The sequence below is a fragment of the Peromyscus californicus genome, unplaced genomic scaffold (genome assembly GCF_007827085.1).
Source record: "Peromyscus californicus insignis strain IS unplaced genomic scaffold, ASM782708v3 Scaffold_3__1_contigs__length_106647218, whole genome shotgun sequence".
Lineage (NCBI taxonomy): Eukaryota > Metazoa > Chordata > Mammalia > Rodentia > Cricetidae > Peromyscus > Peromyscus californicus.
The window spans coordinates 89,885,811-89,909,670 of NW_026294551.1; the positions used below are offsets into that span (position 1 = coordinate 89,885,811).

General features: G+C 48.9%; 1 protein-coding gene across 2 annotated transcripts in view; it reads right to left on the bottom strand.

Moving 5' to 3' along the window:
* Window positions 1-1,484: 1,484 nt before the first annotated feature.
* Nsg2 (neuronal vesicle trafficking associated 2) overlaps window positions 1,485-23,860 on the bottom strand; it is a 58,853-nt gene continuing 36,477 nt past the window's right edge. For both annotated transcript variants that reach the window (XM_052758899.1, XM_052758900.1), the window contains exons 4-5: window positions 5,683-5,793; window positions 1,485-3,286 (exon numbers count right to left, since the gene is read on the bottom strand). In XM_052758899.1, the coding sequence (XP_052614859.1) occupies window positions 3,095-3,286; window positions 5,683-5,793 (303 nt within the window). In that variant the 3' untranslated portion in view covers window positions 1,485-3,094. The remainder of the gene's footprint in view (window positions 3,287-5,682; window positions 5,794-23,860) is intronic.

The following is a 23,860-nucleotide window of genomic DNA, read 5'->3' on the forward strand; positions in this document are numbered from 1 at the left end:
AATATTAGGTATAAGCCTCAGCATTGTGTCAGAGCCTTCTTCCTGTGATGCCAGGACTCCTGAGCATTGTATGTGGGCCCTTTCATCATGTCAGACTTTCTGTGCAATAGCAGGGCTGCAGCATCTTATCAGCACTTCAGAATCTGTCTGTACTTGAGTGTCACTATAAGGTATTAGCATGTGTCAGATCTTTCCACAGTAGCCAAATCTCAATACCATCTTGCCCTCAGGGTCACGGGAGGGCTTCATTACCATGTCAGGATCTCAGCATCCTGTTAGGTCCTCAGTATCACTAGTTTCTTGCTGTCACATCATGACTTCAGTATCATGTCAGACCTTAAGTATGGTGTCAGTCCTTTGGTATTGTCACGTAGGGACTTCAGCATCATGTTAGGTCCTCTGCATCGTATTGGTTAGGCCCTTGGTATGACACAAGCCATCAGGTCAGACTTACTGCACCATGTCAGGCTAGCCCCAGCATTGATATCACCTCAGCATCATCCCAGGCCTGTACCATCTTGTCAGGAGCTCACCAGCATGTCAGGACCTCAATATCACATCAGGCTTCCAGTTTCATATAAAGACCCCAACATTGTCTCAGGGACTAAGCATCATGTTAGTGTACCAGTACCACTAAGACCCCAAGCATCATTTAATGCCCTCAGTATGACAGAACAAAACATCATATATGGACATCAGCATGATACCTGGACATGTTGTCACATCCAGAGCTCAGCATCATCTCAGGACCTCATTTCAGTAACATATCAGGACATCAGTAAAGTGCTGTAACTTCAGCCTCATATCAGGGCCTCAACATCATATCAGTAACTCACCACCAAGTCAGGCCTGCAGCATCATTTTAGAAGCTGAATATCACATCCAGATCATCGGTGTCATCTCAGAACTTTGGTATGTGATCGGGTAGTAAATACAGTGTCAGGCCCTCACCAGCATGTCGGTCCCTTACTGGCTTGTCAATGCTTTTCCATGCTGTCAGGATTATAACCTAAGGTCAGCATTATGTAAGGACCTTAGCATCATCATCAGGATCTCTGCATCATGTAATGCCCTCAGTATTATGTCAGGCCTTCTGACGTAATCAGAACAGTAGCAGCACACCATGACCTCAGCATTATTAGCCTCTTGGTATTACATACTTCATATCATGTCACACCCTGAGCATCCTATTAGCTACTTAGCAACATATCTGGACCTCTGTACCCTTCAAGGACCTGGTGTCATGTGACACCTTGAATACTGTACAAAGCCCTTAAGATCTTGTTAAGGCTTCAGGACCTTGCCTAGGCCCTCAGTATCATGACAGGCCGTCAGCAGTGTATCAGGCTATAGTTATTTTAAGATAGAGACCCCTGCCATACTCCCTCTTCCTTCTCCCACTTAGCAGGACACTCTGCTCCTGGCCTCCCAATCCCCCTCTCCTGTACCCTCAGCGAGGTAAAGCTGGAAAGAACGGTCAAGACTCTCAGACACATCTATGTTTATTTTTTTTCCTGTCAGAAAATTTCAAGAATTACACCAAAAAATACTTCAGCCTCTGCTACCTACTGACAAAAATACACCACAAAATTATAAAGCGCTCTGTGGTTTTGCTAGGGACGATTTGTGGATCCGCTTCAGATGACAAATGAATTTACAGGTGACTCAAGGTGATGGGATTCCGGGGGAGGAGGGAGGAAAAATCAGATGAGCGTGTTTGGCAGGACAGCTTGAGCTACACTACTCTATTACCCAGCTGCTGTGTAAAATGATTTCAGCAATATAGCAAGCCACAAATAAAAACCACCCTTAAATGGCCTGTTGGAGAGGCACTGGGAAACAGTAACACATGTCAAATGAACAATTCTCCTGGCCAGTTCTGGTCCTCTTGGGCCTACAGCCAGCACCTCCACAGAAAAGGGCCTTCTTGGAATGCCCCTGAGAAGCAAGAGCCCCCCCACACACACAATAGCTTGCCCTACAGTGCCCTGTAACAGGAAGCCTAAGGATGCTGGCCATGTCCCCTCACCCCCTCAAATCAGGTGCTTCTGGGGAGTTTGGATGCCTATCCTCTGTCAACACAACAAGGGAAACCAAAGACAGCCGCCTTCTCCAGCTTCTTCCAGAAATGACCTGTCACCACCGCAGGCCCAATGTTCGGGTTTCCTCCCGGCTGTCTCTTGGATTTCCTGGCTAGGACCCAATTGTTGCCGCTGCTGTCATGAGCACTTTGGGAAAGAGCAAGCATGTAAAACCTGAGTGCCTCTGCTAGAAGCTGAGCCCAGGACGACCCACCTGACCCATCTCCTTGTCCCCTCTCTTCCTTCCTCTCCCTTTCCACTCCTGCCATCTTGAAATCACAGGAAGCATCTAGGGTTACCCCTAGAAAAAATAAAAGAAAGACAACATCTACCCACGTCTGTGTTTGCTGAAGCGCCACAGCTGCCTGTGAGCATTCGGAGCCTAGGTCCCACAGGCTGCCCTGGGCTGAGCACGGACGGCTCCCTCTGTGCGCTCACCCTGCAAACTCACCACGGAGTGTACTCTACGCATTCCCGGTTTAGAAATGCCAACATCACCTTTCTCTCCAATTCAACCTTCCCTGCTGTGCCCCTCTCCTGCAGACCACAGGCAAACCAAACAGCCCACCCTTTGCCACACTGAAGCCACGGTGCCTTATCTAAGAAGCCCAGAGAGGCTGTGCTCTTCGCCACCCTGCTGTGTCTTCCACACACAGCCCGTTTCATGCTTTTTATTCATTTTTCTCTGGCTCCCCTTTCTGTCTCTAAATTATCCTAACAAAGAATAAGCGGTGGCTTTGAAAATATCTTACATGGGAACAATCGACACGAAACATGCCTTTGTACACGAGCCTGACTTGGGTACGAAGCAACAATACGAAAGGACAAAAGGAAAGATCGATTCAGACAACTCCAGTGCACAATATTTTCGGGGAGTTCTCCCCAGACCCCCATCCTGCCCCGCCCCCACCCCGTACCCCAGCAGTACAGTGTTGTCTTGTAGCTCCAGTTTCGCTTAGCCAGTCGGGGGTTCCCCTTTCCACCCCCACCCCCACCCCGCCTGGGGCAGGCCTCTAATGGCCCTGGGTCTTGGGTGGCTTAGGCTCGTGGATGACGGCAGCGGCCGACAGCCACGGCCCGATGGCCCGGGCGGTGCTCTGCTTGGCCACGCTGTAGTGGCTGATGACTGTGTAGAAGCGGCTCCTGGAACTGGGGTCCTGGGATGAGTAGTAAGCATCCAGCGAGGCCGGGATACAGCGCTTGTGCTGGGGAAGAAAGAGGTAAGAGTCAAGTGTAGCTGGTTGGGCTGCTGGCACCCACGGAGGAGACACTGCTGCCCCGTTTCATCCGGCTCCCAATTACACCTCAGCAGACCTTCCCCAATATTCTACCATCGCCATCTCCAGAGCAGAGGAGATACACCTGCTGGTACCAAGGTAAGACCAGACTCATCTGCTCGATGACCATATGACAATAGTAGCTCCTGGTAGCACGACATGGGGTCCCCTAGTCTGTCTGGTCCCCAGGAGCTATCTGGGCCACTGTCCACAGACAACGACAATTTCATGTACTTTGCATTTCCTTTATATGCATTTCTTTTCTCATGTCAATGTTTTCGGTTTCTGACATTAATATGAATTTGCATTATGCATTTGTAGTATTCCACCATATATAAGGATAATTATAGAATACTACCAATTGTCTTAATGTCCTTAAGCTATAGACATTCTCTGTTTAAAGGGTTTGACTTGGGCATTTTCAACTGTTTGATGGCACTAATGTGTACCTATACAATCCTGTTTCTCAATCTAGCACAGTACTCAATAAATTGCATAAAACAGTTAATGTTACAAAGGAGGCGTTGTTCCTGGCGGTTTGGGCCAACTGCAGGCCCAAGTTCTGACACCGGATAGGTGAGATGCACTAGAAGGCACTTTGAACTTACGATAGTTTCAGCCTGTGAGGGGTTCTCCTGTCACCCCTCCATCGTATGTTCTCCTAAGACTCTGCAGTCTACATACAGGCTGCACCCTGCGGTTATTCCAAATCCTAGTTTTCTTTGCTGAGTTTTCTTCACTTGGTACAGAACTAGGTTCTTTGTTTAGCTTGTTTTTAATCTCCAGTGTTTACTTTTTCTTATTTATTTATCAAATAAGGCAACAATTTATGTATTTTAAGGAAAATATATAGTGAGCTAATTCTGGATGAATGTTGCATCCCTCCCTGACTCCTTCCTCCCCTCTGAGCATCCATGTTTGGTATTTTAAACTTTATCTTTTTAGAATTTCCTTCTGGGAAAATGTAAAGCAAACCCCTTCCACCTCCCCACTTCTGCGCACAGGTAGAACTTCTTCCTTTGATTGCCAATATTGTCTTAGAGGGAAATCCGTCACAAGGAAGACAGTCTTTTTTGGCTGTCATACTTCTAAAGAATCCCCTTGTGCAGATAAAGCGTGGTTTACTCGGCTGTCTCCAGTGCTTGCTCTCACTGTCTGTGTTCTTTCAGAGCCTCAGCTTCCCTTCCTCCAGAGCATCACTCCACGGAGGCATTCAGCAGCACCCAAATGCACACGCTCTCAAGTTGGAACAGTCTCCCTTTGATCCCCCACTCTGGAACATCTTCCTAGCTGCGATGCCTTGGGAAATCCTCTTCACTAAATACCCCGAATTTCTGTTACTTCTTATGGAAAACAGGGACCCAAATAATCCCATTTTCAGAACAGTTGTGTGGCTCAGTAGAGAGGATGTTTATGGAAATTTCTAGTAAATAGCCTGACAGAAAATAAATACTCAGCGAATGGTGGTTATAAAAATTAACATTGCCGGGGTGGTGGTAAATCCCAGCACTTGGGAGGCAGAGACAGTGATTTCGAGGCCAACCTGGTCTACAAAGCGAGTTCCAGGACAGCCAGGGCTGTTACACAGAGAAACCCAAAAGCAAACAAACAAACAAACAAACAAAAAAAAACCCCAAAATCCAAAAAACAAGAAAAAAAATCATCACCTGTTTAAAATTTAAAACAGCTAGCTTTATTGCAACCAACATGTATTAAGAGTCCATTACCCAGTAGACTTGTTTGTTTGTTTCTACTTACTTATTATTATTATTTATTTATTTTGTGCTAAACTATTTGACTGTTTGGGCACACACAATTCTCCAAAGGAATAAGAAGAGCCCCAGGTTACCCAAATCTTTGAAGGAAGGAGGCAACAAAAGCCACAGTCAGGAGGAAAGAGACCCAGAGGGTCAGGGGTCTGGACACAGGCTGGGAGAAAAGCCCAGAAGCACTGCTCTCTGCCTCGTGTCTGTTTAGGGGACACCCTGAGGTAAGGAATCAGCAAGTTAGTCCGGAAGATCCACGTGAAGCAGAACTTTCCAAAGATGAGCAAGTCAGTGTCAAGTGTCAGTGGGCATCCTTTCCTGCTCATGCGCAGTCTGGAGCGGGCCTTCTCTGCTCATGCGCAGTCTGGAGTTGGCCCACTTCCTGATTTTGCTATAGTGCCCTAGTGCCTGCCTGAGAGAGGTCCTTCAGGAAGATGAGATTGCTCCCTTCCAGCTTTGTTTCAGTCCATGAGGAGAGCGCCATGCTCAAATATGGCCACCAGGGAAGAGAGGCATTGACAATCACCTAGGGCTATCCACCTGCCGCAAACCCCTTACCTTGTAGACAAATCCCTCGGGACAGCTGTGGTCATAGGTGAAGGCTTTGTAAACCACCAGAAACACGATGCAGGCGAGGAAAGCGAGGGCCAGGCTGACAAGAATGGTGACCTGAGAAAGACAGAGGTGAGTGTTACACAGTCTCAGCTCATGCGCTTTCAGGCCATACATGCAGCCTTCAGCATCTGGAGCCAAGAGGCAGTCTGGTACGTTGGCAAGGGGAGGGGTCAAGCACCCAGGGAACTGGCTGTATCGTGGCTTGACAAAGATACATAAATATTAGATATATACTAAAATTTGGTATGACCATGAGAAAACTTGTACTCCATGAACTTCAGTTTCTCCCTCCTGCAGGGAAATCTAGAAAGTTCTTTCTTGACTCTACATATGCTTCCCCTCAGCTCTTCCTATTAACACGGGGAATGGGGGTGGGTGGGAGGGGTTAGCCATCACACCCAGGGCTTACTGCTTTCCTTCAACGCCACACCCCTGTCACCACCACTGTATTCTAATGTCAGGCACCAATTGCTTGCTTTGCCTCTATTTGGACACCTGGTACCCACCTGGAATGTGTCCCCATCCACTGTTTTCCCACTCCAACTCTATTCCAGCTGCTTTCTCCCCACCGCAGGAAATGCCGGCTCCACATGGTCAACATCGAACACAAACCTGCTGGCCACCCTTAACTGGTTCCCCTACACTGCGTCAGCAACATCTGCCTTGACATGGACCCACCACCTGACCACTTTTTACGACTCCAGTCGGTTCCAGGGTGTCTGAAGACCCCCCACCTCTCACCTGCGGTGGTGACACAGCCTTTAAAACTCTAAAGGCTGTCTATAGCACGGTTGACACACAACGGTAAAAAGACTTGGACATTTTAAGTTCAGGTGTCCCTTTTCTACCCCAGAAGCATGCGATCATCACCAACCAACCAGCTCAGAGTAAAGGATCAACAACTCCTGGCTGTTAGTTACAAGCAAGTTTTTGTTGGTTTGTTTAGTTCTGCAACACCAAACTGAGGAACACCAGGACTTATTAGAAAGGAGTAAGTGGCTAATTGCAAGATCACACTGTGTCCGTGACACCACATGTGTACAAAAGGAAAGGCCACCCCTCCCCCACAATACTGGGGCGTGTGGGGGTCCTTGTCAAAATTTGGGTGTGTGTATTATTTTTAAAGAGCTGCTAGCCCATTGAGTTGGGCTAGAAATTGGGCACAGTTCCTCCCAGGAGGAGAAAGTTCCTTTTGATCTAGGTGAAAATTAAATCAATGTTTGGGGGAGTCCTCAATGCCAACTTTTCACCCTAAGACAGGTGGGTAACCATAGGGAGGAGTCTGTGAAGCTCCAGATGAGGGGGGTTGCCTGACAGTCCCTTTAAACACTTCATGGGAAGAATCTGAAAGGGGAAAGAAAATGACGAGAGAATCACAGTCCACGAGAAATTTCTCGACTCATACGCATGTGAAATCCCACTTTAAGTTACCGTTGAAGCCTTGTGCTGTCCTGGCCACTCCCTCCACTGCCCAAGCCCTTTGCTGAAGCCTGCTGCACACACATTAGCCTCCCAGGCAGGGTTAGGGCCATCACACAGTAGGAAGAGATGATGCTGAGATCCGACCCAGGTCACTCGGCAGGACATGGAGCTAAAATGCACAAGCCCATGGAAACGGAACCTGGAGAGACACTATGCTCCCCAAAATTAATGTTTAAATATACAGGAAAGTGGGTCATCCAGGATCACCACACACCAATCCCCGAGAACCCAAAAGCGTTGGTCAGGCAGTGTCTGGGTTACAGATGTAAAGAAATTAAAAATTTCCAGATTTTCCAAGATGCAAAAGACAGAAACGGTCCAAACATTTGCCCAGGATAACCAAATATCATCTTATCAGCCCCTCATATTTAATGATTCCACGTTAATGGATTCAATCAACTAGAGACCAAAAAATATGTGGAAAAGTAAAATTTTCTATACCTGAACAAACTTCAGCTTTTTTTAAAATCATGTTCCCCATATAAGACTATATATGGCACTTACTAACATGGACTTATATTGTACTAGATTTTACATATGTGTATATATATATACACATATGTAAAATCATATATATATATATATATATATATATATATATATATATAATATATAAGAACTCCAGAGAAGAACTAACACACACAGGAAGATGTCCAAAGGTCAGATGCAAATTCATGGGAATTGCACTTCTGAGGAGTTTGGTATTCAGCAGGGGGTCCCGTATCCAGTCACCCACTGATCTTGATAAATAGTGTGTATTTACATAAGATCATTCAGTCATAAGAGGGATGAAATATGTGTGACAGATGTAGACAGACCTCAGAATCATTATACTGAATAAAAGAAGTCATATCTAAAAGGTCACCATGGAATATCTAGAAGAGATTAAACTGTAGAGATAGAAAACACGCTGGCAATTGCCAGGGGCTTGGGGGCGGGGGCAATGGGGAATGACTGATAATGGGTACCGGGTTCCTTCTGGGTGATAAAATGTTTTGGAATTAGACAAGGATAATGGTCACATAGTGCTGTAAATATTCTAAATGTCACTGAATGGTTCGTTTTAAAGTGACTAATTTTACAGTGTGCAAATTTTTACCTCAGGCTTTAAATGCCAGAGCTGAGGGAACACTCTGCCTCTGGGGTGGGAGCCATTTCTGTACGTGGTGACACCATCAGAGAGTTTTTAAAATGTTGCTGGCATCCCTGCAGGCCCAGACAAGTGGGCTGCCCATGGTACCAGGATGCCAAGAGTCATTTGTGGCAATATTTGTGGCAACGACATGGCTGTGGACCTCAAGCATGCAAAGGAGGGAACAGAGATCCACAGACCCACCTTGCCATCCCCAGCAGTCCCAGGCAGGGGACCCTGGGAAAATCTCCCATCCCAGTGACCACATGTAATCTCAGCCTCTGACTGAGGAGAGCCCCAGCCTTTTGACAAACCCAGCAGCAGGGCAAGATGTCTAAAGACAGGCACGGCCCCGGGGAACACCCATTTAGGGTGGGTGCTCCCACCCCAGAGGCCACTAGCAGATTAGAGAAGAGTGCCCAGCATGCTCACCCAGGGGTAGCCTCCCCAGACACAGCAGGGCTCTCCCATTCCTAATCTCTGAGAGGAGCAGGGTGTAATTTACCAAGGTCATCAAGGCTGACTGTGTGACAGAGAGGCTTTCAGAAAACATCACTGGGAAAAGAAGAGGGAGGAAGGAAAGATGTGCTTTCCAGTCTACTGTCAGAAGCATCTGGGGGCCCGAGGATGCTGGCATCTAGGTTCCCCGTCCTGTGGATCCTAAATGAATGGGCAGGAGCAAGTGGGCCCAGGACACGGGCATGGTTTTCAACCTTCCAGTGGACTGAGGGTACACCCGTGGAGAGAATGACTCTTCCTGTAAGCTCTTTGGATTTGGATCTCAAGCTGGCTACATGTATTATCATCACGTGGACATTTTAAACAATCCTCACTTCCTGGCTCCACCTGGGAAATGACATCAGAATCTGAATATTATCTTATATTATTATATCTGAAGTCCCTGGCTCCTTAGTGTGGGCAGGGAGGAGAAGAGCATTGTGTGTAGACCCTGGACAGGTGGCCTCTCTGAATGCTGAGTGCTGAGTGGAGGCTGGAGAGTAACCTGCTCATGTATGTGGTTTTACCCAGCAGGCTAGCTCGTAAATGGAGGTCATGTTGTTCGAAAGCCTTCCTTCCTCTCCTTAATTTTAGTAGGGATTTCTCTGTGACCAAGGCTATCAGCACAGGGGGCTCTGGGACTAACCTGGGGTTGGGGATGTAACATTGCGAGTAACTGCTGAGAACACCAAGTGGGAGGGCAGGAGGCTCTGAGTAGAGGAACGTGCATCCTCCACAGGGCAGCCGGAGAAGATCTGGGCTGTTCTAGAAGCATGGAGGAGCGGAGGGGCGGGGAGTGGAGGGGAGTGAACATACTCAGCATGGAGCCTTAACTTAAGGATGACAGGGAACTATACAAGATTTTATACAGGCAAGTGGCTGGATCAAGATTAGGCTTTGGCAGGATGTCTCTGGAGGGGGCAGGGAGGCCAGTGGGAAGGCTGGTCATTAGGGTGTATCTCAAGTGTTGAACTAGCCTGGGCAGCAGAGTGGAATGAGTTGAGTTGAAGAGATTCTGATTTGGCTTGCAGTGAGATTTTCAGGCAGACAGAGACCTGGCTGCCCTGGGCCGGCCTCTCCCTTTCTGGAAGTTCTGTGGAATTCAGAGGCCTCCAGAACTTGGAGCCTGTAGGTAAGTACCTCCATGGAAGGATGAGCCTTGGCCTGCAGGGAAGGACCTTCCATTTCTCCACCCCTCAGTATGCTCTGAACATAGAAAGTGGGCTCCGCCGGGCGGTGGTGGCGCACGCCTTTAATCCCAGCACTCGGGAGGCAGAGCCAGGAGGATCTCTGTGAGTTCAAGGCCAGCCTGGGCTACCAAGTGAGTTCCAGGAAAGGCGCAAAGCTACACAGAGAAACCCTGTCTCGAAAAACCAAAAAAAAAAAAAAAAAAAAAAAAAAAAGAAAGTGGGCTCCATGTCAGGATTTATTGATGTGCCCTTGGCTTCACCCTAGAATTTAATAATCTGGGACCAGCAGTGAATTATAGGTTTTTCACGCTAGATGTGAGGTGTTGTGTGATATGATCGTCACCACCTGCCAACACCTGTGCCTCTCTTCTGCTCTTTCCCTCTCTCCCTGACTTCAGACGGCAAGGTCTGCTCCGAGCCACATGCCATGAGGCAGGCAGGCCACCAGGGCTGTGCAGTGAACACTCAGGTTTCAGATCAGCCCCTGACCGAATAACCTCCCAGCATGTCACAGAGCAGGGTGTGGGGCAGAGAACGGAGGGCAGGGGTGGGCTGGAAGGAGCCAGACACAGTGTGATTCTAGGCAGAGCATCCAGACTGCCCAGAGATTCTGCGAAGAACTTGGGGGCCTAGAGGGCCTGGAAGGAGCGGCCTGTGACAGGAGAGTTACAGGAAACATTGCTGAGGTGACAGGGACCAGAACCATGAGGTTCTGGAAGCCCATGCCATCCTGGCCCAGGAGAAAGCACCGAGGATGCTTTCATCTCCGCCCCTCTCCCCACCCACCAGCCAGAGCCAGCACTACCCCTACTCTGAACACCCAGCCTCCTGGCTGCCGCTTTGCAGAATGGAGCCTTTTCCTCCTTGATGTTTTGCTCAGCATGGGAGACAAGGCCCTAACACAACCCCAGCCTCCCTGTCTCTGTCTGGTCACCAGTTCCTACCTCCAAAGTCACTAACTTCTCTCTCCATTCTAGACACCCCCAGATCAAGGAGAGCCTCTTCCCCCAACCTCCCCAAAAGTTCTTAGGCAACACTTAGCCCCTCCTCATCCACTCCTGCTCTCTGAGATGTTTCTGTGTCAGAAAGAACCCAATCTGTCTGTTGCCCCCCTTGGGAGGCAGCGTGAGTCAACTCTCACATCCGGAGTTGGGTTCTGTTTGATGGCCCGTGAGGTAGATTTTACTGGATCTTCCTCTTCTAGATGAGACTAGGCACAGAGAGGTCACGTGCTTTCCCCCAGGACACACAGTTCATTACACAGTATACTCTCAGGAGCTGAACTATGTGATGTGCTACCCAGGGGCTGGTCTGCTCTGCTCCTCAGAAAGCATGGACTGAGGCATGTGCTCATCTGCTGCATGCTGGCTTGAAGCCCAGGCCAGAAGCAGTTCTTCACACGGGGTAGACAGTGCTAAATGTTGCAGGGGAGGGTCCTGCCCCGTGGGTTCCAGCTTTGATCCCTGTGGAAACCTTCCTCCTCCATAAGGGGGGCCGTCAGTTAGACGGTGTACGTAAATCCCTGGAGCAGGAAGGGGACTCAACTCTAAAATGCACACCATCTTTTTTTGTTGTTTATTTTTATTAACAATTTTTTTTATTCATTTTACATACCAAAGATCCCCCTCTTCTCTCCTTCTGCCCTTCCAGCCTCCCCCTCCCAACCCATTCCCCATTCCCTCCTACAAGAAGGTAAGGCCTGCCATGGGGAGGTACATTTAGTAGAGGCAGGTCCAAGCCCCTCCCCCTGCTTCAAGGCTGTGTGAGGTGTCCCATCATAGAAGTGGACTCCAAAAAGCCTGCTCATGCACCAAGGATGGATTCTGATCCTACTGCCAGGGGGCCCCTTAAGCACATCATGTTACATATCTGTCTCGCTGTATAGAGGGCATAGTCCAGTCCCATGGAGGCTCCACAGCTGTTGATCTAAATTTCATGAGTTCCCACTAGTTTGGTTTGGTTGTCTCTGTAGGTTTCCCCATTATGATCTTGATGCCCCTTGCTCATAGAATCTCTTCCCTCTCTTCGACTGGACTCCAGAGCTTGTCATACCACATCTTAATCTGCCATAAATGGTACCTCATTTGGAAGGGTGAGCATGGCAGGTATGGATGGGTCAAAGGTCTTGAGGTGAGATGATTGTGGATCACCCAGGTGGGTATTACAGTCCAGGAGACATGGCTTTATTGGAGACACATTTGAAGACAGACACACAGAGGAAGGAAGAGCCATGGAGGGAGTCACAGGAGCCAGACGAGGCGAGGGGAGAAGACTTTGTAGAGTGTGCTGGCTAGTTTCCTGTTAACTTGAAACAGGCTGGAGTCACCGGGGAGAAGGGAACCTCAATTAAGAAAATGCCTCCTTAAGATCAGGCTGCAGGCAAGCCTATAGGGCATTTTCTCAACTAGTGATTGATGGGGGAGGGCCCAGCCCACTGTGGGTGGTGCCATCCTTGGATTGGTGGTCCTGGGTTCTGTAAGAGAAAAGGCTGAGCAAGCCACGAGGAGCAAGCCAGGTAAGCAGCACCCCTCCATGGCCCCTTCATCTGCTCCTGCCTCCAGGTTCTGCTCTGACTTCCTTCAGTGAAATGAAGAAGGCTAAGCCAAGCAAACTTTTTCCTCACCAACACATTCATGACCAACACATTTGGTCACGGTGTTTCATCACAGCAGTAGTAATCAGGGCCTATCCTCATCTTGGTTTTGAAATTCTGGCTTCTGTAACTGTGAGCGAATGAAGTCCTGCTGCATTAAGCCACAGGGTTTATGGTCCATTTATCATGGCAGCTCCAGGGAGCTAATACAGTGTCCTTCAATAGTGCCCAGCATGGGAGCTACAAAAGCTATTTCTCCACATCACCTGCCAAGCTCCTCATGTACTGCAAGTGTCCCAGATAATGGGGGTGGGAGTGGGGTGGGGCAGTTGTTTGTCACCATGTATGGTGTGCCAAATCCTTCTCCCCACCCCACCCCCACAAACTCTTAAGCTCTGAGGCCCAACACCTCACATATCACCTTCTTTGCTGTGTGTGTGCAGTGCGCTGTAAGCATCCTTTCATGGCTCCACACACCCAGCTCCTTGTGCCACACTTCTGTAGTGTGTGTGTGTGTGTGTGTGTGTGTGTGTGTGTGTGTGTGTGTGAGAGAGAGAGAGAGAGAGACAGACAGACAGACAGACAGACACCTTAGTCCCTTGCTGCTCTCTACAGCCCCAGCTTCCAGCTGGGGTCGGGGGGAAGCTGGCTCAGTGGAGCTGAGACCTCACATGCTCTGCACATTCCCTCCTCACAGTTTTGTCCTTTGTTTTTGGCACAAAGCCCTGTCTGCAGTGACTTCTCACATCCCCTCTGTCTGTCATCTGTCTGTCTGTGAACGGGGTCTCCCCATGTAGCTTCAGCTGACCCAAAACTGACATTGTAGCCCAGACTGAATTCCAATTCATCCTCCTGCCTCCGCCTCTGAGTGCCCAGATCAAATGCTGGCTTTGGGCCCCTATTTCATTGTTCCCGGGCCCCCAGGGAGACAGGGAGGGCCCAGTGGTAAGTCAGTGCACCCTTAAGACTGACGTGAAGACTCCATGCAGTGACGCCTCCAAACTCCTGACCACAGTTGTAGCTGTTAGCCCTCACTGACTGTTCAGTGGTGCACAGACCACTGCGGCAAGTGACATTTGCATGCTCTCTCTTTTAAGCCTCACGCAGATCTTATAAGCTCGGTCATCATTCTCACTTACAGAACTGAAAACTGAGGCATGATGGGACACAGTTCTTGGTAACTGAAAGAGCAAAGCCTGACCAAAGCCCCAGAACATGTCTGCGGCCCCTCCCCGACTGCCACCTGGCATGCTCTGCTAATGCTTCCTCTCTGCAGCTTCACCTGCCTGCAGGAGGGCATTGAAATGCCATGTTACCGTGAGGCAAATTGCCCATTTCTTCTAGGAGTACATGCCACCACAGACATTAGAAAGAGGGTGGAGAAGAACAAAAGCCATCCACTGTCTGCCCCAGCCAGTCTGCCGATGCAGAAGGCTCAGCACTGGGAAGGGAAGCAGGGGTCTGGTTAGCATTCAGGGCCTGCTGCCCCTCTTTGCCACAGCGCCCAACACATGGCCCTTCCTTACGAAGAGAATAAACCCTGGGAACCTCGTGGCAACAGAAGCTCTCACATTGGGGAAATTAAATTTCGTGGAGACGTGAAACCAGAACTGCCCAATACACGTGACTCATATACAGCAGCTGCCACCGGAAGAGATGGAATCAAGGCACCTGGCACCTTATCCCTGGAGTGGCCCTGAGATTCCAACAACAGACTGCAGTGGAACAGGAAGGGGGTCAGAGCCTCTGTAAAGCTACTGAAATGGCTCTGACTTTCTTAGCGCTCTCCTTGGTACCAGGCAGAGCAGAGAACATGAGTCTGAAATCGGGCCTTCTAGATGGAGGCCCTCAGCGCTGAGTGCACCTGGGTGGCTCTCCTGCCTTTGTGGACCTCAGCTTTCTTCTCAGCTGGGGGTAGTGTTGGTGGCGTCCTCGTAGTGACTGAGTGTGGCAATGCATAACAGCCTCTGCGTAGGCCTGGATCAGGGTAGACATTCAGTGTCTTACAGAAATGACCTCAGCACACGTGCCAGCTCTGTGCCCATTTTACAGGTTTGTGTCGGAGGCAGACAGAAGGACTTGCCATATGCAACAGTCTTCTTGTTCCTCTTCAGTGTCCCACCCAAAGCCTAGATTCTGGTGGTTTCTTTTCTCTCATCCCATTTGACACACTGTGGTCCCTTGGGGTTTCTTGAGGGGAGGGCACAGAGATCCACCTCCTATGCTACGTCTAGGCAACCTGAGAACCCCTGACTTTGCATGTGAAATGGTTCTGAGTTGTTTCATTAATTTATACCAAGTGCCCCCGATACAATCATACAATCGACATGGGGGCAGTGGGGAGAGGAAGAGCCGCGGGGAGTGTGAAGGCGCTAACTCAGCCCAGGAAGTGCTATTCCTCCTGGGCCTGGGCCCCACCAGGGCCTGAATGTGGCTCAGTTGCTTCTTGAACACCAGGGCCTGGGCTTGTGGTCCTGTCACCAGCATGTGCGCTGGGTGCTCCCCAGCTGACCAGCAGCCCCTTCAAGGGCAGGGCCAGCCTCTCTCTGAGCGTCCTGGAGTCACGGGGGTCCTTCGGGGACTCTCTGGTGGCTCATGTCGATGAAACAGAAAGGGGCTTCCTGTCCTGTCTGGCCCCTTCTGCTTCCCCTGCCTGATCCATTCTTCCTTTGGCCACTGAGGGCTCTTCCACTTCTCATCTCCAGTGGGTCAGATGGAGTCCCGAGTTCCCACCTCTGGGTTCCGACAGCCTCTGTCCCACCCTACCCCAGAAATCAGTGTAGTCCACACAGATCCTGGCAGCCTGGAAGCAAGTTACCCACAGCTGTCATTGGCTTGTGAGGCACCAAGTGGGTTCTGGGGGTCGAACCTGCATCCTCTGCAAGAGCAGCAAGTGCTCTTAACCACAGACCGGTCTCTGCAGCACGCACTCCCGACATCTCAACACGTCACATGAAGCTCATTAAGCGGCGTGGTGCCTGGGGATTCATGTTGGCTGCTGGTCACAAAGTCACTCTCAGCTGAGCACCTCGCTGTGTTCTAGACTACTGGATGGAAGGCGGGTGTGCAACACACGCTGTGTTGTGTGTAAACTGAGGCACAAAGAGCCCTCCATCAGTTCCAGGAATGGTGGATGGTGGAACACTCTTAAAAATGTAAGTTCCCAGAGGCCAAGCTTGTAAGCAGCTCTCGCCAAGCGGCGGGGGGGGGGGGGGGGGGGGGGGGGGGGGGGGGGGGGGGGACGGGGGGGGGGGACGGGGGGGGGGACGGGGGGGGGGACACGGACGGACGACACGGGACGGGACACAGGGGGGTTTGGGTTTGGGGTGTGGTGTGGGGGTGTGTGTGTGTGTGTGTGCTCTGTCTTACTCTATCAGCTCTTTTTTATACAGACTGCCTCCCAACCATCACCCTCGTGTGTGTGTGTATGTGTATGTGTGTGTGTGTGTGTGTGTCTGTCTGTCTGACTGTGGGGCATGTAGAAAAGGAGATATGAGGACCTAGAAGATTCTGCAGGGAATCCTTCCACCTCACAGACAAAGACAACAAGGCCAGTATGGAACAGAAATGTGCCCCCTTCTGGCTAGTTCTCTGTCAACTTGACACAAGCTGGAGTCATCAGAGAGGCGGGATCCTCAGCTGAGAAAATGCCTCCATAAGATCCAGCTGTACACAAGCCTGTGAGGCATTTTCTTAGTTAGTGATTGATGGGGGAGGGCCCAGCCATTGTGGGTGGGACCACCACTGGGTTGGTGGTCTCCGGTTCTATAAGAAAGCAGGCTGAGCAAGCCAGTAAGCAGCACTCCGCCATGGCCTCTATATACGCCTCAGCTTCTGGGTTCCTACTCGGTTTCTGTTCTGACTTCCTTCGATGATGAACTGTGATGTTGAAGTGAAAGGTAAATAAACTCTTTCCTCCCCAAATTCTTTGGTCAATGGTGTTTTATCACAGCAATCATAACCCCAGGACCCCCAGTGTCTGTGTCCACAGGGGGCCCCTGTTGCCAATGCTGGCCACCTTGTGGGGACAGACATGACTTCTTCCTCATGGGAATTAAAGGGACATGAGGGCTAGCCTTGCTGGCTCTGGAGCCTCCATCGACTTGCCTAGCAACCCTGCAGCTCCGTTCATTAGGATTTGGAACAGAGTCTGAGTCTCCAAATCAATTTTGCTGACCTGATTTTTTAAAATCAACTTTTCTGCCAAGAAAGGGATTTGAAGAAGGAAGCTGGCTAAATAAAACCAGGTATTTGTGCTGCAGAGACTGTTCTCACCCCTGGAGACGAGAACACAGGCTGCACAGGACCAGCAAGATGGCTGTGCACTGCCAGCGGGCCAGAGGTGGGATTTGGTTGGAAGTCTTCGGGGTGGAGGAGACGCCCTGCTCTGGCCCCTCATTGTAGAACCTGACTAACACACATGGATGTCAGTCTATCAACAGTCAAGTACACTGTGTTCCAGATCCCACTAGGCACGAGTCATCGTTCTTGGGCTCCTGATTTGGGGAAGTCAAAATCTGGTGGAGCAGAGGACAAGAAGCCATGATGCCTCGGCATTAGGTGTGACCACAGCCAGGACTCAGGGCATGGGACCCCAGAGAGACTCACCCCAGGAAAGGGTCTAGGGAGGCTTCTTGTGTGTGTATTGGGGAGGGATGCCCTCCATGGGGAAGAAAGGGAAAGCATGCTCCTAACCAGCGGCAGGAATTCTAGTGAGCCCAGCAAATGCACTGTCTCCTATGTTCCATCTCCAGTATTTTTTTCCGCCTGTTTTGATGAGTGTTCCTTGGGTTACTGTTACCATCTGGAAATGGTCTGAGTTCATGTGTTGGCAGCTTGGTCACTAATGTGATGATGCTGGCATTTGGGGGAATCTTTAAGAAACAGAGCCTCAGGAGAAGGTTGGTTGTCTGGAGGAAGAGGTTCAAATGCTTCCCAGGGGACCTTGGTTACTTCTCAGCATTGGGCTATGATAAAAGGGTAAGACCAGCCCCTCCCTTCTCTCTGGTTTCCTGTCTCACCGTGTGATTTGTCCCTTTCCGACATTCACGACATTCACGGTGTCATGGATTGTGATGCGACATGTTGGTGGGATCTTTGTCATAGCAATACCATGTAGTTCGGGCTTCCAGCCTCCAACACTGTAAGCCAAATAAACCTCTTTTCTTTATAATGTACCCAGCTTCAGGCATGCTGCTATGGCAATTAAAAATGAATGAACTCAGTCTTTTTGCATCATAATAGGATCCTCCCTGGAGTGAAGTGGGGACAAAAGGAGGAGAGTTTGGAGGTTCATTCAGCTCTCCTCCTGAACCTCACCCTGCACTTTCCACTCAGAAGCAGCTGGCCTTAGGGATAGCCAATGCTTGCCAGGTGAACAGAATCCATCCTCATCTACCATTTGGAGTTTGTCCTTACATACAGGTCTTTTTATGACAGAGATCTCCAGTAGCAAGATATGGTACCAAAGCATTCTTTCCTTTCTTTAAAAAAAAAAAAGTTTTGAGAAAATTTTAATTTATGTGCACACACGTGTGTCTGTGTGAGGGTATGTCACATGTGCAGGGTCCACAGAAGCCAGAAGAGGACCTGGAGTTACAGACTATAGTGAGCCACCCAGTGTGGGTGCTGGGAACCAAAGTGGGGTCCTCTGGAAGAGCAGCTAGTGCTCTTAACCGCTGAGCATCTCCTCAAGTCCTCTCTGCATCCCCATCCATCAGCTGGTTCACATCCTCTTCTAGTCAAGGTGCTCACCAACTTCATCCTTAAATAACACACAGAAGCTGCTCCTAAAGGCCCACACATCCTTGGATGAATGTGCGTGAGAGTGTGAGCGTGTGAGTGTGTGTGTGTGTGTGTGCACACGCGTGCACGTGTGTGTGGGACAGGGAAGTGGGCTAGTTAGTGACTGGAGTCTCAGCAGTGAAGCCAAGAACCTCTCATGCTTGTGTTCCAACTCACTCACTGGCTCTCTTTCACTGCCCCAAATTCTCTTCTGGGAACGGAGATGCACAGATACAGGGCGGAAGCTGGTCTCCATGTGGGATGCTGAGCACAGCACGTGGCACAGTACAGGAGCCAAAGACTAAAGACTGAGGAAGACTGGTTGCCTCAGGATGTAACATCTTCCTTCCTCTTCCTATCCCATGACTCTCATGTCTGGGCGATGATTTTTTTTTTATCCCCTAGAAGATTATCCTCATCCAACACTGACTTGTTTGCTCTGAGATTCATCAGACTTGTGCCCATAGCAAGACTCATGAGCTACTCATGTTTCTGTTAGTCTGTCTAGCTTCACCAGAAGAAAGGAAGCCATTTTCTTCTGGTTTTGTGAATGCTGGGACAAGGCTGAAGACAGCCATGGCTCCTGGCTGAGCTGGTTTGGAACTTGTGTAGCCTTTAGGAGAAGGTGGTCAGTCTGTTTGTGCTCCCTCCCCTCATTATTTGTAAGATGGGACTACGTTTCATCACAGTGTGGTCTGTTTTTTCCTCCATGAGAGGAGAGTTTCACTGTCCCCTAGCATTTGTACACGCATTAAAAGATGAGACCAGATCATGAAGACCACCTGCCTGACTTTGGCATGAAATGGAATGTGCTCCCAAATGGCATCTAAGGGAATACATCAGAATGGTTTCTGTAAAGATACTATCCTGGCTAGAAATGTCAGTCTTAAAATGACTAGACAGGTCTGGAGTGAGTGTCTAGAGGAAGGTCCTGTTCACTGTCCGTCTGTCTACTTCTTCAGCTGCATCCAGTTCCTAAGCAGGGAACTGGTTTTGCCTCTGGACTATGCTTCCCTCACCAAGATTTCATTAGCAAGGCTTAGGGCACCATTATAATTTATTATGCATGATATAGGTTTTTTTCATTTTCATTTTTATTTTTTTACACATGTGTCCATTTGTTTGTTACATGCACTGTGTGCAGGTGCTCACTGAAGCCAGAAGAGGGTGTCAGAACCTTGGGACTGGTATAACAGGTGGTGTGGGCTGTATAATATGGGTGTGGAACTGAACCTGAATCCTTCTCAAGAATGGTAAATGAATGCTCTTAAACGCAGAACCATCTCTCTCCAGTCCCGAGATGATGGAACTGTTGAAAGATTTTTAAGTCCATTGTATCAGGTAAGCCCTATCATTTCTCCCAAACCAAATTACTATATTATCTTGATGTTTGACCAGCTTCCCACAGAGCCCCCCTCAAGCCCATTAAAGAAGATCTCTCTCCAGGGCCCCAGTGAAGTCTGCTAAGTAAATTGCCTTTTGAAAGTAGAGGAAAATGAAACATCTGTGGCCCTTAAACTTCGTGCAGGCAATACTTGGAGAATTTCAGAACTCAGAGGGAAATTCCCCATGGGCAGAGAGTGGTATGAAAGTGTGGCCCCGAGGCACAGGACCAGGAATTCATGAATATTTGTGGCATTCTTGAAAGAGAAAAGACACTATTTAAATCAGAACATTCCAAAGCAATCACTCATTTCCCAATTGAATGTGCTATTGGCATAATGATTACAAAGAAGGAGTGAGGCACCAGGACCCTGTGCAGCTAGAAGAGAAATCTCTGGTCTTCTAAAGAAGTTTTCATTTTAAAAGTTAAAGCTATAGTTTAACCCAGGTCAGGGGGTATCAGGAGCTGTGATGGAGATTCTCTTACAGGTGAGAGAAGCTAAGAGGCCTTAATTCATAAGATGGTGTCTGTCTATGATGACAAAGGACAGCTAAATGTGAAATAATGCTAAACATGTTCCCTTCATCTAACTAGCCAGCTGCTCCTGGCCTTCTCCTGAACAAGTGTGGAGCTGACAACAAGAATATGTTACAAGGACCAAGAGGCAGAGGGCACACTGGGGGTGTGGGGGTCCGTTCCATAAGATGCTCTCTCCAGATAACTTGTCAACAAGGAGATCTTCTGATTTTTCATGCATACATCATGAGTTTCTCCTAACTTCTAGACTCAAGAGAGGGGACCAAATAATGCATTCATTACCTCCTTGTTATTCATTTTAGCCTTTGAACAGTCCTGTGAAGTTTGGCTTTTTGATCTCCATTTTATAAACAAGGAGATTCCCAAAGTGTTTACTCAGAAAGCCAGAAGTCACCTCCAGTCTGTTTTGGACAAAGCCCAGGGCGAGGCAAGGAGTGTGTGATTGGTCTAGGGCTAATATAGCACCAGCTCCAAGGTGGCACTGTAGACCCCTGTGGTCGATTATGGCGTGTGGCAAGGTAGAAAACTAAAGGGATCTGGAGCACATATCCAAAAAGCATCTCCAGATAGATGCAGATCTCTGGCATACCACAGGGAAGGACTGTGAGGGATGGGAGAAGGAGGGCATGTACTGAGTGTCTAAGCCAAGCACTGAGCTTTACATACACTGTTTAAGTCCACACCAATAACTGTCAGATGAGGCTGTCATTACCCTTGTCTTCTTTTCTAAGATTTATTTATTCTGTGTGTGCGTGCGTGAGTGTGTATGTGTGTGTGTGTGTCTGAATGTATATATGTGTACCATGTGCATGCAGTGCCTGTGGAGGCCAGAAGAGGGCATCAGATCTCCTGGAACTGAAAAAACAGACCAGTGTGAGGTGCCGTGTGGATGCTGAGAACCAAACTGATATCCTCTGATAACCAGTGCTCTTAGTCACTGAGCCATCTCCCTAGCCACGTTGTTCTCTTCTTAATAAAAAAGAAGCCAGGGGCTCCCCTGGAAGCCCAGAACCCAGACTGGAGGAGCTTCCCTGGCCTTTGCTCCCCATCCCCCGCTTGGCCATTGAATTTACCTTTCCTTCATATCATCACTTTGATTTCAGAAAACAGTCAAGACACGAGTCATCACAGATGATGCTCAACTCAGCAAACCCGGAAGCCCACAGCCTGGCTGTTTCTGTAGCTGGTGATTATAGCTACTGATCTGCTCCACCACTCAGGCAGAAATGCTTTGAGCAGCAGGGCCGTGGACTTTCATAACCGCTGCCTGGTGATGACTTTAAATTATTATTAAGAAAATGAAAAGCGACCAAGCGTTTAGGGTACAGGCAGTGTGGTAATTCAGTTCTGCCCTCCCAGAGGTTGGGATGCGACTGTTTGAAAGGGAAGCCGTAGAAAGGAGGAAGGAGAAAGATAGCACCAGGCCAATGCAGTGTCAATGTCTGTCCTAGTGATGTGTGACCTTAAGTCAATGACACCACTTCTCTGAGCTCCAATTTCCTTATCTGCAAAATAGCAACTAGTTATGGCATCTACCCACCAGGGACAGTGGAGCATAACCCCTGACTAGTTATAGCATCTACCCACCAGGGACAGCAGAGCATAACCCCTGAGATGCTGGCTACTGTTACCGTCAACACTGTTGCAATAGATCCCTTTAGCAGTCACCAAGAGCCAGCAACTTGACATCCTGCCACTACAGTCACTGGGCAGCTGACTTGGTTACATGGAGAAAGCCTGGTGGGTGTGTCACAGCCCTGACAAACTTTCTCACTGGGCACGTGGTGTGAGACCCCTGTGTTTCACTGACTGCCCCTGTCTGTAAATAATGAAGGGCCGTGTTGATGCCACATGAATGAGCCAGTTATCTGGCAGACCCCAGGCTGCACACACAGTCAACCTGTGAGTCCATAGAGACATTGAGACGAGGGCCTGGAACCCAGGGGAAGGTCAGTCCAATCCAAGTTCCCACAGAGGCGGTGGTTTCAGGACTTTGAAGCCCCGTACAAGGTGGGCCGTATGGCGCAGAGTGGAGTGTTTGTGGCTTGGTCTTTGTATAAAGCTGTGTTTGAGAAGCTATGGACAGACTGAGGGGTTGGAAGTGAGGCTTGGGTCAGGTAATTTTCCTAGATACAGAAAATGAGGCCCCCAAAGGGATGGAGCCTCTCTCTGTGCTATCCAGGGTGAGGAAGCCTGCTTGATGTTGGCCTGGGCCAAACCAGGTTTTGTCCAAACTGCTCTCTGAGAGCCAGAGTCTTGAATATTATTTCTGCAGTTCTTGCATTTGGCCAAGGCTGGCTTTTTTGGGTGCGTGGCAAGTCTGTGTCAAGTAAATAAACGCCACCTGACTGTTTCTGTCATCTCTAAAATTTATTTATGTGTGAATATGGTGCATGGAATGCCCAAGGAGACCAGAAGAGGGCATCAGATCCTCCAGGAGCTGCCGTGTGGGTGCTAGGAATCCTATTTGGGTCCTCTTGAAGAGCAGCCAGGGCTCTCAACTACCGAGTCATCTCCCCAGCCCCCCTCTTGTCCTATTACCACACCCCACTGTGGGTTAACAGCTTCTCACATTCACTGAGCGCACACCTTACGCCACGCTCTGCCAAATACTTTGCACAGTGTCTGAACAATTCCCACTGGCCGAGCATCACTAATCCTAAAGTCTAAAACGTTCTGAGCACTGAGGTGACACCATAAGTGCAGAATGCCATGACAACCTGACTCACATGATAGGTTATGGTCAAGATGCAAACAAACCCAGTAAGAATGCTATATAAAGTGACCTTCTGGCTCTGCATGAGGTACGCATGAAACATAAATGGATTTCATGTGTAGACACGGTTCCAAGCCCTAAGACATCTGATTGTGAATATGCAAATATCCAAAGCCTGCAATCTCACACACTCCTGGTCCCAAGTATAGTGTGGCTGAACAAAGATTCCTCAACCATATATGTGCTTAATAATATCTCAGTGAATCAAAAGGAAGGAACAAAAATGGCAGATTGGATGCATAGAAGGTAACAGTTCTCATATTTGAGATGAATGGGCAATCAGCTGGCTCAGTGTTTTCTAGAAGCCTGACCAAAGAAGGAAATAGCTTTGTGATAACGTTCATAACATGCAGAAAAGAAAAACCAAACTGATTGCTTACAAGATGTACAGATGGCTTCTATTTGACCTGGCCGCCCTCAAACAAGCTACTCTTTCTCTGTTTTGTTTTCTATCCAAAGAGAGTGATTCCAGCAATGTCCCTGTCACAAGGCAATTATGAAATCCACCAGAGACAACAAAGGTAGCAAACCCGGGTACCAGTACCCACAAGTGTTCCATCACTGTTCCGTCCACCCCTGGACTTCTTTCTCTCATTGTCCTGAAGCAGTCACTTTGGAGTGTGGGTGTTTAACTGTCAAATCACTGGCATTGTCCAGAAAGAAGGAAGGGGCTATACGGGAAGGCTCACAGCTTTGTAAGTGCACCTGCTCCTGAATTTCATGAACCTCAGTGAGTGGCTGAACA